General features: G+C 39.8%; 1 protein-coding gene across 3 annotated transcripts; it reads right to left on the reverse strand.

Annotated features, from left to right (window-relative positions):
• LOC113147873 (calcium/calmodulin-dependent protein kinase kinase 2) lies at positions 1–17,401 on the reverse strand. Of its 3 annotated transcripts, XM_026339151.1 has the most exons (18): positions 17,057–17,401; positions 12,716–13,005; positions 11,764–12,105; positions 10,646–10,693; positions 9,153–9,206; positions 8,011–8,062; positions 7,693–7,826; positions 7,157–7,193; positions 6,939–6,960; positions 6,739–6,827; positions 5,823–6,022; positions 5,557–5,610; positions 5,386–5,459; positions 5,195–5,282; positions 4,865–4,996; positions 4,417–4,520; positions 3,154–3,234; positions 1–2,725 (listed from the first exon to the last, which is right to left on the reverse strand). In XM_026339151.1, exons 2-17 carry the CDS (start codon positions 12,938–12,940, stop codon positions 3,162–3,164), a joined length of 1,728 nt encoding a protein of 575 aa, XP_026194936.1. In that variant the 5' UTR covers positions 12,941–13,005; positions 17,057–17,401; the 3' UTR covers positions 1–2,725; positions 3,154–3,161. The 3 variants fall into 3 exon arrangements, with proteins under 3 accessions (XP_026194936.1, XP_026194934.1, XP_026194935.1); XM_026339149.1 differs by having other exon boundaries at positions 1–3,234; XM_026339150.1 differs by having other exon boundaries at positions 1–3,234; positions 12,716–13,028.
• Positions 17,402–17,762: the final 361 nt, after the last annotated feature.

Here is a 17,762-nt window from a genome sequence, read left to right on the forward strand (position 1 = left end):
TGAAAGAAAGGCAATAATCTTTTATTCAAATCATGAACAAGAAGTATGTATAGGATAATTCATTTGAAGGTCCCATTTTGTTGTCAAGGACCTGTCATGCTTTGACAATAAAGTTATGTGTGTGTGTGTTCAGTGTGATAGCATGCATTTAAGGGAAGAGCCCCCAAAGCTCTTAAATAAAATTACAGAATGCAAAAACATGTGAACAGTAAAGGTTAATCACTTAGTCTGGCCCCTCCGTTAAGAATGGACAAAGACTGCATTGAAACAAACTACAAGTTTTACTACAAATACTGAACATATAAAATATTTATTATACAGCTTTTTTGTGGCTTGCACTGTCACCCTGCATTCAGGTTGAAGCTGTCCTTCAGTTCATTCTTGTTGGAGGGCGAAATATAAACCAAAAGTATGTGTCTTATTTTATTCAAGGTATAAAGTTTATCTTAAATAATAATAGCTGTAGTTGTTTACAGTATATCAGAGTGTAAAGTCTGTCTTACATGGGTGGAAAGCAGGTTTAAATTAGTTAACATTTCACAGTATAACACAAAATTTTCTTCCTTCATAATAGACATTTGGTGACTGCTATAAACCAGTGTGATTCTGTTTGTGGGTAAGTAAAAAGGAATTAAATACAACCACATGCAGCCCTCCTTATCAACAGTGTGCACACTGACAAAGCGTACCATTGCACCATACAGAGAAAAGACACATCATATGCATAGTACTAGTCTTAAAAAACAGACATACAGTTCAGAGTGACATGCAAGTAAAAAAAATCCATAGTCCCTTTTTTATACATTCAACACTTAAGTGCTGAAGTCATAAGTGTGTGGAAGCATTAAATGTTATAATTAATATTAGTCAATATTAAGATCACTGGAGACACATCAAGTGTTTTTATCTACACTTACACTAAAATACTATAGGTGAGAAACTGACGAATAACAAAAGAACAAAAGTGGGGAGTGCTAATGTACTGCTTTGGGATCATCTAAAATGAAACGCATCTACACTCCCCTCCAAAAGTATTGGAACATCAAGGCCAGTTCCTCTATTTCAGCTGCAGTTTTCAGACTAAAAAAATGAGACAGACGATCAACATTTCAGCTTTGATTTCCAGGTGTTTCCATCTGGATCTGATAAATAACTTAGAAGATAGCACCTTTTATTAGAACCCACCCATTTTTCATATGAGCAAAAGTCTAACATGTGACAGGTGTGTTTTGAGGCTCAGATGTCTGCTATTACATTGATGAACAATACACTGAACCTCTACGCTCAGTTTCAGATTTCTTTCAGAAATAAGAAAGGAGTTCATCAGCGGTAAAAAGTCTCCACTCTTAAACCCTATAGATGATGCAAACAAACAAAAAACAGAGCAGTGAAAACCAGGAAAAGCATAAAAAAAGAAGAATGCAAAAGCTTGGTGATGTCAGAGGCTTGATGCAGTTATTGTAAGCTAAGGATTTACAACTAAACATCAAGTCTTGTTCACTTGAATCTATTTTAAGTCTATCTGTTCAAATACTTTTGCTCACATGAAATATAGGTGGGTTCAAACAAAATGTGCTAACTTCTAAGTTATTTATCAGATTCAGACGTAAACACCTGGACATTAAGACAGAGTTCATCTTTTGTCTCATATTCATCTTTCGATGTCAAACCCAAATGTTTTCAGTCTACAGAATGAACTGGCCAATGTTCCTGTTCACTGTTCCAATACTTTTAAAGGAAAGCTTTTAAAGAAAAGTACTTTATAATTAATTAGAAATATTTGCAGAGTGGCCTGCTCCTCCGGCTAAAGATGGCAACCGTTTTTAAATTAAACACCTCTGCAGATATGTCATGCATAGAGTTGTACAAAAAGTCTGCAGCTGCAATTTACATCTCTGAACTTACAGCGGTAGCCAGCTCTAGTAGTTCAATAAAGAACAAATAGCTTAAAGGTTTGTCTTCATCACGTTATTATTCTATACTTACAAAATTATACATAATTGGAGTTTTTGGTGTCCTGGAAATGTGCAGTTTCAAAGTAACATCAGTAAATCTCACAGTACAAAACGAATAAAACAAGTAAGAACATTCACAATTTTAACTTGAGGTTCGATAGTTATCCATTTCTGTTTTCAGTGTACATACAAGCATCCACTTTGAGAAGTGAAACGAATCCATGACGCATGTGAAAGTCTGTTCTCACTGAAGGAATTGGGAGATTTGTGGTAAGACTAAAAATTGAACTGCAACAAACAAGTGTGTCTGTGAGTCTGCCAATATTTAGATATAACTTATACAGTGCTTGCATTGGGAAAGTAAACACATTTACATGTAGTCATTTGGCAGACGCTTTTATCCAAAGCGACTTACAAGTGAGGTACAAAGTACAGGCAGGGTAAGCGTAAGGAGGTCTTTCCGAGGGACCTCTACTGGAGGTAGGCCACAGCCGGGATTCGAACCCACGTGGAGGGCGGTGATGTTACCACTACGCTATAAACATGCATTCAGTGAAGTAAATATTTTTTACTCCCTTTTTTTCATTTTGGGAAAACTGTACAAATCCCTCCCTCAGAATATATTACAAAACTGGCCACTGCTACTCTGAAGCAGAGTGAACTGGACAATCATTGGTAATAAACCTGCTCTACTAATGAAAATGTTGAGGAAATGAAGACAACCATCCCTCGCCATGAGACCATCACCATCTCCTGCATGCCCTGTGTACCTGAAAGTATTGTCAAGAAAAGACAAGGAGAAACACAAATGGCTAAACTACATATAAAGCAAAACTGTACATTTGAAGCCTGAGACGAAGCATGCTAGGACTATAAATGCATGCAGGATAGGAAGAGGAGAGTGGGTTTGGACAACAAGAGCTGCAGACTGGTTTAAGGTTTAGGAGGTTCCCACATTGAAGTAACAAGTCCCACAACCCCAAGCTGAGCCTTATAGGTGGGGGGAAAAGAAATAAAGGCTTAGCAAACTGTTATCAAAGTGCCTTAGATCCTTAATTTTGGCCTTCCTCGGCATATGCCACAGTTGTCCACCTTCCAGGAAGCGTACGTAGGTGTAGGCTGCCAGTGTAAAACTGTGAGTAAAGGGGTGTTGTGCTGTGTGGCTGCAGGCAGGCAGATACCGGCATGCATAATATACCCTCTGCATCAGGAGAGAGACTCATCCTCTCCCACGTAGGGCAGGTCCATACTCCTCATGCCATCACTGCTCTCCTGTTTCCTAAGTAACACAGCATTAGTTATAGCATTAGTATAGGGCCTGCTGTCAATCCTATATTACTGAGCAGAGAAATAAACAAGCTACTGTTAAACTCAGTTTAGGAACTGAAACCAACCATTACATTGTTACATAATGCAAAGCAGCAAGCACTAAGGAAGCCTGGCAAGCTGTTGGCCAAAGATTATTTACATAGCACCTACTGTACCATAGACAAGGGAAAACACTGCAAAATAATGAGTGGATAAAAAGGGAAGAAGTTATATTAAAAGTTGATATTTTTTGTTAAGGGACTTTTACAGGAGACACAAAAACAATAATTTAGTGGATAAGTGAGGAGAGTGATCCATGCAGGGAACGAGTACCAACATATCATAAATGGATGCTCTGGGCTCATTGAGTACATTTTACAGTATTGCTACATCTGAATTTCATTGTGCTTGGAACAAAACTAATACTACTACTAATAATAATAATGATGATAATAATGTTTACAGTAAGGGTAAACTGAATTAGACTGTAATATAGTAAATCATTCCTCAGATGAGAAGCTTAGAAAAAAATCTGGTTGTGTTTCTGTGACCACTCTGAACATATGGATATGTCATAGCTTCGTTACGTAACTTACTTGAGTCAGAGTTTGTTTTAGTATCTTCATTAACTTTGAACTTCATTAGCTTTAACAAAAGCACCCTCACACATGAAACATACAGCAAATCTGTCAGACTCTGGACTAAAGCATAGCACAACATTTCCAAAGATGGCTTGTCCAAACACCTCTAAACTATCACAAGCTGGATGCACAAGGGTATTTGACTATTGAAGCCATATTGGGAAATACAGCTGCTTATATCATGCCAGGGGTCTTAAAGAACATTCTCTATCACTTAAACAGTACTACAGCAGACAAGACTTGTCCTAAGTTCATTTACCTTCTTTGGTTACAATGAATGTAGCAGTATCTCATTTTGCCTGCTCTGCCTTTCCTGCAGGGCAGGAGAGAAATAACAACAGACTAATGGACACACTGCTTCAAAAACTTCTGTCCTTACTGATGATCAACACAGCATAAGAAGAGAGAGCAGCAATTTTTATATTGACAACCTACTGCTGTGATTCCTAATCTTACTGCAAAAACCTGGCAGATTGAAACTGTAGTTTAAACTATCTGTAGACAATCCTTACGTGAGTGCTTGCCCTGGAGCACACAAACTGCTGCGGTCCTCCTTGCGGCCCCAGTCAAAGGGGTTCCCAAAGGAACGCTTCCTCAGCATGGTTCTTACCAGGATCTGAAAAAGAATTGAAAACAAAATGCATAAACCACGATATTAGGAAAATCTTCACTTTCAAACAGAACAATGTTCTGTTGGAAAATAATGGTGAAGTTATGGCGACATAACTTTCATTTTATTAGATGAATAGATGAGTAAGATCACTGTTAATCTGCATGCAAACAATACTTAACCAACACACCTTATCTACTGTACAGTATATCAGGAGAGAGACAAAACACATTTATATTACTCTGAGTTAATGTCTAAATAGACCTGCAGTTTTCATGCCTCTCTTAGCTTAGCTTAGCCAACTGAAAATAAACTGTGCTGATGGTGATGTTTCACCATCAGAAACTCACCACTGTAGCCAGGCTGGGGATGTGTTTAACAGAATTCTCCACCTCCTCCTCGGTCACCTCAATCAGCATAGAACAGTTGTCGTCCTCGGGAGGGAGAGGTTCAGCACCATGCCTTGTCACCCATGGGTGCACCTGGACACCAACATAAGACAAACAAAGGAGCCCTCTGTGTATTTCATTTTTATTATGTTGGGCACAAAGACACAATGCCTTTGAAGGTGCATAAAAAGTGTGTGTTTTTTGAAGGTTTGCTTCAGGTGGTTTACTGAAATCAGCGTATGAATATCAAACATGCTTTAATGCCACATTTCGGACACCGAAAGAGTTTACCTTGATCTGTGGGACTGATATCCTGGTTTCTGGATTCTTATCCAACATTTTCAGCAACAAATCTTTAAGATCATCTGATATGTCAGCACTGTTGAAACACAACGGAAAAGAAAATTAGTTGTTAATGGCATAAAAAAACATAAATACCTCACTAGTTTTCCTGACACAGTGACAGGAGGAGCAGAACTGACTGTTCAGGTATCTCCACAGGCTGTGTCCTGATTTTCTGATGAAGACTGAGGATGCGTTCATCCATAAATGGACACTGTGAATGAAAGAGAAGTGGTGGTGTCAATGTAAAGATCAGCAGATTGATCGAGGAGAATCAATTTATTTATTTTTTTGTAGGAGCACCGACTCACCACTCCAAAGACAAAGCAATAAAGCGTCACTCCCATCGCCCAAACATCCAAAGCCTTCACAAAGAGGAAACATGATGCAGTATGTTATACTATGAAATTGCCCATTCAGTCTTTAGTAGCTGAAATATACCAATATACACAACAACGTATGAATATTGCTACAAAACAAATCATATGTGAAGAATAGAAAACCTTTTTTTAAAAACAATCCTTGCATTTTTGAAAATCATCACCAGGGGGCACTAGTTATTCAAGTGTTCCTTCACCTTTCCAGAAAAGTTCTTCCTGGTCTCAGTCAGAGCTTCGGGAGCAAGGAAAGCAGGTGTTCCCACTGTGCTTGTCAGAAGGGCATCGGCTCCCTCAAACTGGTTACTGACTCCAAAGTCTGCTATTTTGATGTGTCCATCCTCTCCCACCAACAGGTTAGAGGGTTTGATGTCTCTGTGGATGATCCTCTGGTAATGTACTGTTGACACAGTTCATAGTAACTGTAATTATCACATATTAGTGCAGAAAAGTCTTGGTTGTTAGGGGGGAGAGATTGAAAAAGCATTTTTGCTTTCTAATACACACAATTTGTATCAATAAACAAATTAGGTTTTGGCTTGATGGGATGAAATTAAAATAGCTTCATGGGAGAATCGTCATTATATTTCAAATGTATCTTCAACCAAACTAGTAACTACAAGTTGCTTTTCAGTTATACTAACATAGAATGAGAAAAAATATATAAGGTTCAGTTTCAGTGGCCCTGGTGTAGAGCCCTCTCTATCTTTCCCTCTGCACTAGTCTCCTAGACGACACTTTAAAGACAAACTCTTCTCTGGCTCAAATAGAACCACAGAGATTATATGAAATGAGCCTTGTGGGTGGCTAGAGTGAAGAACAGCAGCTTGATAAGTGCACTAAGAATTTCATCTTGATACTAAGATTATATAATTCTTGACCAGACCTTTATCTTTACTATACAATGGACAGAATATTCAGAAAATCATTGCATGCATAGAAGTACAAATAATTATGGGGTCTGAGATTTTGTCAAGCTATTATCAAAGCGAATTCTACATTGAATAGTCTAAAACTAAAATTATCTAGCAGGGTGAGGTTAAATTAGCTATTTTTATATTATACAACACAGTTACTGGCTGAGTGGAAGAATAACAGAAGGTTTAGGAGACTCACAATACTCGATTCCCCTGAGCAGATCTTGGAAGTAAAAGCGTGCCTGGTCCTCACTGAAAGGTTTGTCTGTTGGCACCTCCATCACAGCTCTGAATATATAAGCAGGTAAACACACACACACACAATATCAGCAATCACAACCAATGAGATTGAGCTCAAACCAGTGTCACAATCATTACCATAAAAGAGGCTTAGCTTACCCTTTTTTAACCAGCTCAAATACTGTGATAAAAACACAGATGAGGTTAGTGATAACAGCTTTTCAGTAATAAAAACACAAACTAAAAAACAAGACTCCCTAATTTAATAGTTAAAATTTACTTCTTTAACACTTCTGTTATTCATGACAGTATGAAAGTGTGTGAAAGTGTGTGTGCAAGTGTCATTGCTGAAGGCTGACTGTCTGGCCACAACATACCCATGTACAGATGGTCCTCACTGGGGTCATCCAAAACCTGGCACCACATCACAAAGGAAGGAAATGAATTTAAACCCACATAATCGACAACATTTGTATGTGGTAAAATGAAACAACTACATCACAACTATAGTAGAATGACATGTTGTTGTATTTGAGGCTCTCTGAAAATAAGTGATAAGTGTTCCATTTGAGTTTCATTGTAATCTGAAATTCATAATGCATAATGTCTGGTTTTATATCTTTTCCTCTTTCTTTAAAACTCTACTGAGGCAACGCCAAATTGTTCCATTTGTGAGTTGGCAACATGCCCTTGTTGTTCTTATTAGAGAAGAAATGCATTAAAAAGACTGACTGACTGAAATATTTTGCATTAACTTGAGTTAATTATTTTTGTCACTCAAATATACCTGCAGTTGCTGGGAAACAATTTCACTTAAAAGCATACACTTTTCTTCACACACAAACATGTCTATGGAGATCTCCGGCCAAACCTAAATTTAATTAGGGAAACTGTTCACATTAACAGCACTCACCTCTACTAGTTTGACCACATTAGGATGGTCTAGCTTTTTAAGGATGGCAATCTCTTGATAAACCCGCTCTAGGGGTCCCTTGGGCTGAAGGGGACCCTCGGGGCCTGCTTTAACTCCACGAGGAGGAGGTCTTCCTAATAAAGGAAGGACAGACAAGAGAGAAGAGAATGTGTGATAAGTGAAAGAATGGAAAGACAGAATATGACCAAGTACAGTGTGGTTTTCAGTACTGGTATGCAGAGTTCATGTAGTACTGGAACATTATAAGGGACGGCACTCTCTGCTGTGTTGACCATCTGTCCCTGGCTCTAGACTTACGTGGGAAACCTGCCTGCCGCATCAGTCTTTTCTTGGACAGGACTTTCATCGCCTACAGGAGAGAAAGGGAGATCGAGTTGGATGGCCCAGTGGGCAACAGATCCAGCAAAAAGATTTAAAGAAAGGTACACAAAAAGATAAAGCAGAGTGATGCATATCTGACAGTGCACCCACTTGCACACCTACAGATGAATTTCCCAGTGTCTATAAATTTCTCTCCTCACCTTGAACATCCTTTGTGTATCTGTGACTACTAACACTGGCTGCGTAATCAGCACAAGAGATTATAACAGTTAGACACTGAGTTCTTGCTGTCATCCCTGGTGTGAGAAGACTGAAATATAAGTATACAAATCATGTACACTGACAGAATGAGAGAGAGATTGCGATAATGGGTCAAAAAGGGGGGTTCAAGAGAGCACATAAAGCCAGGGTTAATGCTCAATGAGGCATCACTGAACACATCACAGGTCACTGTCTTTTACCATCTGTTAGTAATGTACACCACTTTTATTGTATGCAATAAGTAGTCTTGTCTTAATTAACTGCACATTTTGATTTGGATATTTAGCTTTAAGTCGGACCTGTGAAAGTTAATGGTACCCTGCAGCCACCAACATACTACTCAGATACCAAATACCCAGGCAGACTTGAAATGAGAGCAAATTGTGTGACAGATACAATGTTCAGTGGATATCTATCTGGAAATAGAAGGTTTCCAGTGGCCTCAATACCCTCAGTTATTACTGCAATGATATAATCACTGAATGTGACATGTGCGCTTTGTCACTTGGGAGGAATATTAAAATAATCCCCACGTCACTGTCTGTCAATATCAAGCAGCTTAATGAGAATGGCAGCAACAATCATGAACAGCAAACACAAAAGCTTCAGCTGATGTGTTGTTACAATAGTCAGCAAGGCACTATTAACTGAATACATTTTCAAATGGGTAGGTTTCACATAAAATCACACCAGTAAAAGTGACAATGGAATTTATTATGGGGTTTTTCTACTTTGTGGTGTGTGTGACAAGTGATAAGGAACAAAAGAGAAGTGAGAGAAAAAGATATAGATAGATAGAGATGCTAAAAATTGGGGAAGAAATCGCCTCTGCATTTGTGTATATGCGAAAAACTCACATAGTATGTGTTGTCGTCCTCATTGTAGGCCAGCTTGACAACACCATATGAGCCCTGGTTTAGGAATAAGTGAAAGTAAAAGGAAGCCAATAAAGTGAGATCAAGCAGCTGTCAATTCTTCGCGTGAAAAAAAAAATCACTCGTGCAAAGCAAACATTTTAGATACATACAAGTACACACTGGAACAAAAACAAACACACAAACACACACACACACACACACATACATAGAAGGGAACTGTGTGGGCTAACAGTGTACACTGAAAGAGTACCAGCTGCTTCAAAGTGAGAACAGAGAAATTCAAATCATCGCTCCCTCGTTCTTTCATTTTTGATTTCAGTCTAATTAAGGAAACTGGATCTGGTTTGTGTTATCAAGCTCCCCTGCCCACACACAGGAAATTCTGGATAAAAACTAGGTCCAATTAGTTGCCTGTGTGCACATATCCATGCACATAAACAAACAGACAGAGAGGAGAGGGAGAGAGGACAGGATCAGTAAAAACTAAAATTTTCCCAAACAAAGTTCCCCATATAAAGACCATCTTTTTACCATTAGTTTATCTTTAGAGGACATTACTGTATATTATAAATAAATAGATCCAGTAAACCTTATTATACCAAACTGGGCTGAAGTATAAATAAAAAATAGAAGGCAATAAAGGAGCTGAAATGTTAAGAGCTAAACAGACATGGGCAAGAAATTCTCTTCCTCGTCCTATTAAGACTCACTTTACCACAGTTTGAAGGACAGCATCACAGTTAGATGAAGGTGGTGAGCATGTACTGTGTGTGACAGTATGATCCAACACCATTCGTAAGCTCCAGGGCCTGTCTTAGTCTTTAAGAGATGAAAGGTGTGTGGCTGTGCTCAGAAAAGGCAACGAGAGACTGAACGTTTATCTGGCATTTAGAACAGCACAGGCGCGGAGCGAAAAGCATAAGTGTCGAGGCACAATAGGATCGAGTAGTGTAGGCAATAGGGACATGTTCTAAAGGTGAAGCACAGTTCCTGGTGGGGGAGCTGACTGGAGAGGCAGCGCAGAGCTCATCCTACAGTCCTAAAGATGATCTGATAACAGGAGCCTCGTCCTGAAAGGCTTTAATTGTCTCAGCTGAACACAAAACCACACACATTAACATGTCTACCTACACAGACAGGCACTGTGGGTTATTAAATCTACAATCCACAATCCAAAACGTGGCTTCAAGGACAGACACCCACTCATTCACTCTCACATGCTCATATCCACTAAGCCTCACACAACCCTTAGAGAGCACTATTTATACCGGCCTCTCATCCATCTTCCAACTCTCCCATGGCCTGGTAGTTTACACAGAGTTTGGGAAATGAGGACAGTCGGGAGAGAGAGGATATCAGACACTGTTACTGCATGTCCTTGATGATGTGGCTACTTGACAGACATGTAGTAGGTGGAAGAGCGAAGGAAATGGAAAAGTCAGTGAAAGGATGCAATCAGTCTCTGATGGTACCTTGCCGATCTCGTCTTTCAACTTGTACTGGTTCAGCTGAACACAGTCCTTGAGGAAAGAGAAAAGAGAGAGGTAAACTATTTCTTTTCAAATGAAATCACGACATATTTAGCATGAGTGTTACGTCTTTTCCTGAGAAAGCTCCATGAAAATCCAGTATATTATTTTTCTCTTTCTATTTTCACTCCATACATACTCTTCTTCTGCACATGGTTGCCATGTCTTCCAACAAATTTCATACATTTGTCAGCATGTCGAGTTGCAATCATAATCCCAGTTCAATTTGTCCTTTTTCATGCAAACTAAAATCTTTTACCTTATCTAGATTTGCAGTTAACAGAAAGCAAGTAAGTATATCGTAGGTAAGTCCAAAATACAGAAAGGCACTTTACCTACATTTTGTCACTAATCCTATCTGCTAATCTTACAGTGTAGCTGCTGTGTTAGAAGCTAGGAGTAGGATGTGTTTAGAGAAGATTAGAGTCTAGTACAGGTGTATTCTATCTCATGTTTTGGCAATAAGCAGTCTTGATAGAAACTGAGATTACAGAGAATGATTGATATAGATACAGTGATGAACCAGCTCCACACTAACAGTACCTTTCTAAATGTGTTTTTTTTTTATTGTGGGTTTAAGGACTACTTGGTTGCCTAAATGCATGCACCTACAGCATGTAGCATGTAATTCTGTTGCTCTGATAGAGATCAAAACTACAGCACACAGCACTACAGGTTTCTGCATCTATATTTAATGGGGCTCACAGCTACAGTGCTACCTACAACTAATGCAACTGTAAATCCTTACCTTCACATCCACAAAGCCCAGACTTTACCAGTGTGCTGCCTGCTTTTAAGACAAATACAGATGTACTGTAGTTCTACTTACTCTCAGACAAGTGTGTTACTGATATTTAAGATGTAGTCAAGAGAACAGCATGGCTGTGTTTCATTTCTGGGAATATCTTTATCACACGCAAACTGAAGCTGAAGTTCTACAGATTTAGTGTAGTGTTATTTTATGCTGTTAGTGTTGCTTTTTGTCCCAGACAGGCTGGAAATGCATTGCAGGTAGTAAAATAAACTCACAGAAAGCTTGTGAGCCACAAGGTTTGACTTACCTGGAGGTCTGTGATGGAAACGCTGTGGGACTCTACTGTGGGCCTGCGGGGCAAGCGTGGCGAGGAATGTGGTGAAGTGATGGGGGAGTAGGGTAATGATGGGTAAATATAGCGCCCATTGAGTCCTGGAGAGCTGCAGGGTGATGTTGCTGTCTGCGAACGCTCCTGCAGAGACAGTTTCCTATCTGACAAGTTTAATCTTCCCCTTTGTTCTTGGCTTCCAGGTAACAGAGCCTCTGGTTGGCAAACTGTGTGGGACAGCAGGTCACAGGATGGAGTGTGGAAAGTTGCCGCCAAAGAGGAACCTTGCTCAGGTGTCTCAGAGCTGTCCATTTCCTCTACCTGTGATACAATACATTTAAACTATACACTTCTTATATATACACATACGTACTATAATTCTGTATGTATCAATTATATGATGGTCAATATGTTGTACCCACTGTATATGACACAGTGAAGTTTGTAAATTCTTTTTAGGTTATATTTTCTATTTAAACTCAAGGCAACAGTATAATTACATAACATTTATTCGGAACTTCTTTTTCACATTTTCAAAACAGACAAAATAAAAGCAACACCTGCATCTGAATTAGTGACGCACCAATTACAATTTTTTTGGGCAATCCAAATTGGATGAAAAGCTCCATGAACAAAGAACAAAAGGTTGCACTGCTCTATTGCTCTCTGGTGCATGACGTGAACCATCATGTTTGTAATTTTGATACAGAATCGGATATCTCAGCCTGATCAGCTAGTCACAGATCATGGCGGACCAAGCTTAAAACCAACCAATTCCGATCTCTAGTGGATCTATTGGTGCATCTCTAATGAATCTCTACGGAATAAAACCCAATATAAATATGGATAGCAATGTTGACTTCATTCATGCTCATGGTCATGGATTACATCTCTGGTATATACAGTGTCACATTGGTGTGTTTCATCGTACCTCCTCCTCCTCTCCAGGTGGCCTGCTGGGTTCATACTCTGTGACCACAATGAGAGACTCCATAGGATCTGGGGAAGGTGTCTCAGAGTGGGTGCTCAAAGATGGAGCGGGACAGCTGCAGAGCAGATCGGGAAGAGGTTGTGTTGGCTGCGCTGGGGGTGCATGACTACCGCAGGAAGCCGGTGGTTCAGCAGAGGGCCAAGGGGTTACATGACAAGGAAACATGGTGCCTCTTCACAAAGACTGACAGCCTCTGCTCCATCAGATGGGAACCACAGGGAGAACAGTGCCTAAGACACAGTAGCAAGAATAACTGCAGAATAAAACAAGCAGGTAGAGCGTTAAGGCTGGTCTTTTCAAATGTATACTGCTCTATTAACAGGAAGAATCCTGCAAAAATACTGGGACAGAGTGAACTGTCAATGGACAGAAAGAGTCCATTCTAATTTATCTGAAAATGTTCTCCTTAAATGATATAACCCTATACAGATCCCAGTAAGGGCAGTAATATAGAACAGAAAGATCCACAATTCTGCACAAGTCATCCCAACACTTCCTCCTCTAGAACCTATTCTCGCTAAGCTCTTTCAAAACATCCTATATATCTACAATTAATCATGTCTGCTATAAAACCCGTGATTCATGCTTGGCCTTGTGTACCTTCTCTTCAATGTGTCAGACTCACTTGACCATCCAGTAGCAGCTGGTAGTCTTGCTAATACATTTTCTATCCAAATTTATAGCAGCATGCAGGTGTGGCATGTTGAAATGTCACTTGCTTTGCACCATTCTGTCATTCTGCTTGTCATCAGACTACTAAATGCTCACTAGTCAGAAGCACAGCACCAACCCGCCTGAATTCCCTTAATTCGGGATCCTGAGTCTTCTTACTTTCGTATGTCAATGAATTTCAAATCTTCCTCCTACTCCTGGCGTCCTACTGTGACAGTGAGGCAAGTCCCATTCCTATCTCCTCTCCTGTGTGACCCCTTGGTGGTGGAACAAGTTACTTAAATCAGTTTATTCAGTCTCTTTGTATCTTGAAGATCAAATATGGCTTGATCATGAACCTCTTCTGACAGCACCAGCCTACAGTCTTTCTACTGCGTCTTTATCCTGTAACACAGCTTATCTCTATACCTCCTTCTCTATCTCCCCATCAAAAACAAGAAACGATATTACACACGCTATCTACAGTGTTCACAAACATCAACAAATACTAACTGTAGTAGTGACAACAGCTATTAATAGAGCTGCAGTTTCCGATTAACAACTGTTATTTATTGTAATAATTGTTGAATAGTTTACAATCACCGTGTGATAAGGTTACTAATAGAGTGTTAATGTTGGATTTGTACAATTTGCTGGTGCTGCATAAATAAGGACACCGATGGAGTTGAAGACCATAGTAAACCAATATAACCAGTCTGCTTTAATTCAACACATAAAACACCTTTGCAAACAAAAAGGATGAGAGATGGTACACAAACATATTACAGTATGCGTGTAGGAGGAGTGGTGCCAAACAATATTCTACCTCCCCTTACTATCTCAATGCCCAGGAACTCACTTAAAAATAAAACATTGGGTAACTACACCATTTCAACTAGGAATAATTTAAGCCTGGCATAAATCCTGTCACAAAGTATGGCAAAATGTAAATGTAATGTTTAATTACTTTTGCACACAGCTGGAGCACAGCGTCTGACTAAACAGCACAGGCTAAGTTGTGGGTGTAATGAAAGGGTGTGGAAAAAACAATCAGAGATGCTGCTCATAGCTCTAAAACTTAAGCAGATGCAGCTCTCCCCATATGAAACACCTGTGGAGTTTGGACGTGTTCCATGGGTACTGTAAAGTGCTAATTACTACATGTGGAGTATCACAAAGTTCAACTCTAAGTGGACAGCTCTGATGCATCTATAAAAGCAATGCTTCAGTCAGCTTTTGATGTCAGTTATACAACATGCTTACTTTTTTACATAATATCAAGAGGGCCAGTTGCATCTCCAAGTCCACTCATCTTATTATCTGCTTATTATCTGTGACAGGAATAAAGAGAAAAGGGAAAGATAGAGGAAAAGTGAGACTGAACGAGACATAAAGAGATCCCTGATTTCCATCATAGTGTTGACAGCTTTGTGGCACTGCCTGTGTGTGGGAGCTGAGTAAATCTCACAGGATACAGGAAAACAAAGGAACACTATAAGAAAAACGACACAGTGAGCGCTCCAGCCCAGTTCAGAATGAGGACGGTGTGTGGGAATAGACACCTACACCAGGTGGCTTCTCTACCTACACCTATAAATAATGATGTAAACTAACACAAAAGAAAGAATCACCACACAATTAGAGACAAACAGAGACTGACAAAAAAAATCAAGCAGGCAACTGTTTCATAGGCTACTTGGTGTGGTTTCTTTAGCCCCTGTCATATATACTGTGACAAGCTCCGGATGTGCAGTTTGACTTTTAACACACAGTTTCACTGCAACGATCATAAGAAAATGTGTCCTGATAAGTAGATTCAGCCTCGACGGAGTACAGAAAAAATAGAGACATGACCCTGGATGAAACTCGCAATGCAGCGCAGTAGGCTTTTTATATCCACACAAGAGAGGAACTTACTAGACTTGACCTACTTTGATCTCAGATGAATATGTTAAGACACACATCTTTACACAAAGAGGTTCTTCTGCAGTTTCTACATTAGTGAAGTCATTACTTTATATTATTTTTATCGCAGCTTTGGTCTGGTGTAATGTCAGCGATCACCATCCACCATGAGAAGTCCAACAAGAGGCAGCTGAACGCCACTTGAGCTGCTTTCTTTTGATGTTTCAGTGTCATTAGCCAGCATGAGGCGAGTTACTAAATCAACAGCTATTGTTAGCCTTGCACTTATCCAGGTCCTTAACCTTGGCGCTTCATTGAGCTACTGTGATCACCAGCAACAAACAGCAGTTAGTTTTTAGCCTTGTGAAATGCCAACAGATGCTGCCTAGCTCCAGATGCCATACAGCACCTCTTACCATAACAAACATCACATGACCTGATATCCACTATCTGGGCAGGAAGGGAGGAGTAGAGAGGACTTATCAAAGCTAGTGGGGGGGTCCAAGCCATGTACAATATTAGTAACAACGCAGACACAGTCCTGTTGACATATAAGTCCAACACAGGGCCATCTGGAGCAGAGGAGGATCCCCAGCTTCATTAAAAGATCATCAGGGCAACCCTGTCAGTGATCTGCAGAGCCAAGCAAGAGATAAGCCCCTGTAAATGGAAGGATGAGCATCCTCCAACTTAACCGCACACAATCACAGCTGAATATACAGAGAATCTGAATTTAATTGACTGCTAGGATATTTAATACCAGCATGACGTTATTCAGCCATTATCAACTCCATCAAGTTCAAAAACACAGAAGCTGTTGTCACATCACAATATGTCGTAACCCAAGGTGTGGTCAGAAAATTGTTGGTTGTGTCCAAGTGAGGATAAAACCTGACCAAATACAACATTACTTTAATGATCAACCTACGATTGCTGATCAATAAATCAATTAATATTAACATTAATATTAACATAACTAATAAAGTAAATCAAACAGTCTGTTTTTTTTTAGATATTCAGATGATGTAGTCCAACATTTTAAGACCATTTTGAAAATGTACAATCCACCTGATCACACGGATGTCAGTGTTTTAGCTCTTGTGATAACTAACTTGTGGCTTTTAACCAATGCGTAAATCTATTTTTTTTATTAAAGCTGAAAACACTGGATTTATAAGTTAGTAAGTGTAAAACAGTAGGCTAATATTTAGTGTTATTACTTAATAAAGTACATGCTGGGGCAACTTAAAGAGCGAAACATGACAGTAAACCAAAGCTACAGATGGATAGTAAACGCTGATGACATTAAACCATTAACATTACTCATCATCACCTCGTTTTCTTACATGATTTCAGAAACATCAGTTCCCCCCGTGTTGTGTTGTACTGTACCTGACATAACAACGGTTAGCTGTCATAGTGCAGTTATGCTAACTCGCACTCATGAGCGACAATTGCGACCCTGTCTGTAAACATTAAAGCTCACCTTGAAGCCTTTATCAACGATGCCACAAATTCACATAGGAAACGAGGGATGAGCTCCCACCGAGCTAACTTAGCTCTGGACAGCTCGGCTAACGCTAGCAGCTGCCTCCACTGTTGTTGAGATACAGATGTTGGAGGGCAGGAGTCAAGGATGCTAATATGACTGATTAACGTTCACACACAACGCTACGGTAAACAACAACAACAACAACACATAGCCACTGCAAAAAATAAAAATACCTTATAGTGTATTTCTTGGGCCTACGACACAACAGCGTGGTTGTTTCTCCTCCTTCAGCTGCGGTGTGAGCGCCGTCTGGACGACGACAGCTCGGTTAGCTAGCTGCTCGTCGGACGGCAGCACGCAGCCAATCCAGCTGAGCACACGGGTCCCGTGCTTCACATGGGCGAAGAGTTGAAAAGACGAGCGCTGTGCACATGGACTAGTTCAACAATATCCCTCATATAGTAAACCCAGAATGCTAACGAGAAAGAGTCATACAGTACACTTTGTTTTTATTTTCATTAGACTCACGACATCAAATTTCCTCTTGATTTCTGCCTCATGAGCTCTGTAGTGAGCGAGCTCCTCCCTGTGGTGCACCGAGAGTTGCACCCTGGGATTAAACGAGCAGCTTGTTAAAAGTCAACATCAATACCCAATTGTAAAAAGACCTAAATGTCGTTTGACACGTCGCAGCTTTCTTAAGTCAAGAAGCACTAAAGTAGGTTACTGTTGTGGACACAGACTGACAACTCTGCACTGGGTTACATTATGTAGAACATATGCAAAGACTGGAGCAAGAAACCTTTTTGGGATTAATTTCAGATAAATCCGTAACACAACATATCGATGATACAGCATGCATATGGGGCAACTAGGGTTATTACTTGTTCAATGAACAGTCAAATCTGGCCTTTACTAAGGGAAACAACCAGGGCTGCT

The sequence above is a fragment of the Anabas testudineus genome, chromosome 22 (assembly GCF_900324465.2).
Source record: "Anabas testudineus chromosome 22, fAnaTes1.2, whole genome shotgun sequence".
Taxonomy (NCBI): domain Eukaryota; kingdom Metazoa; phylum Chordata; class Actinopteri; order Anabantiformes; family Anabantidae; genus Anabas; species Anabas testudineus.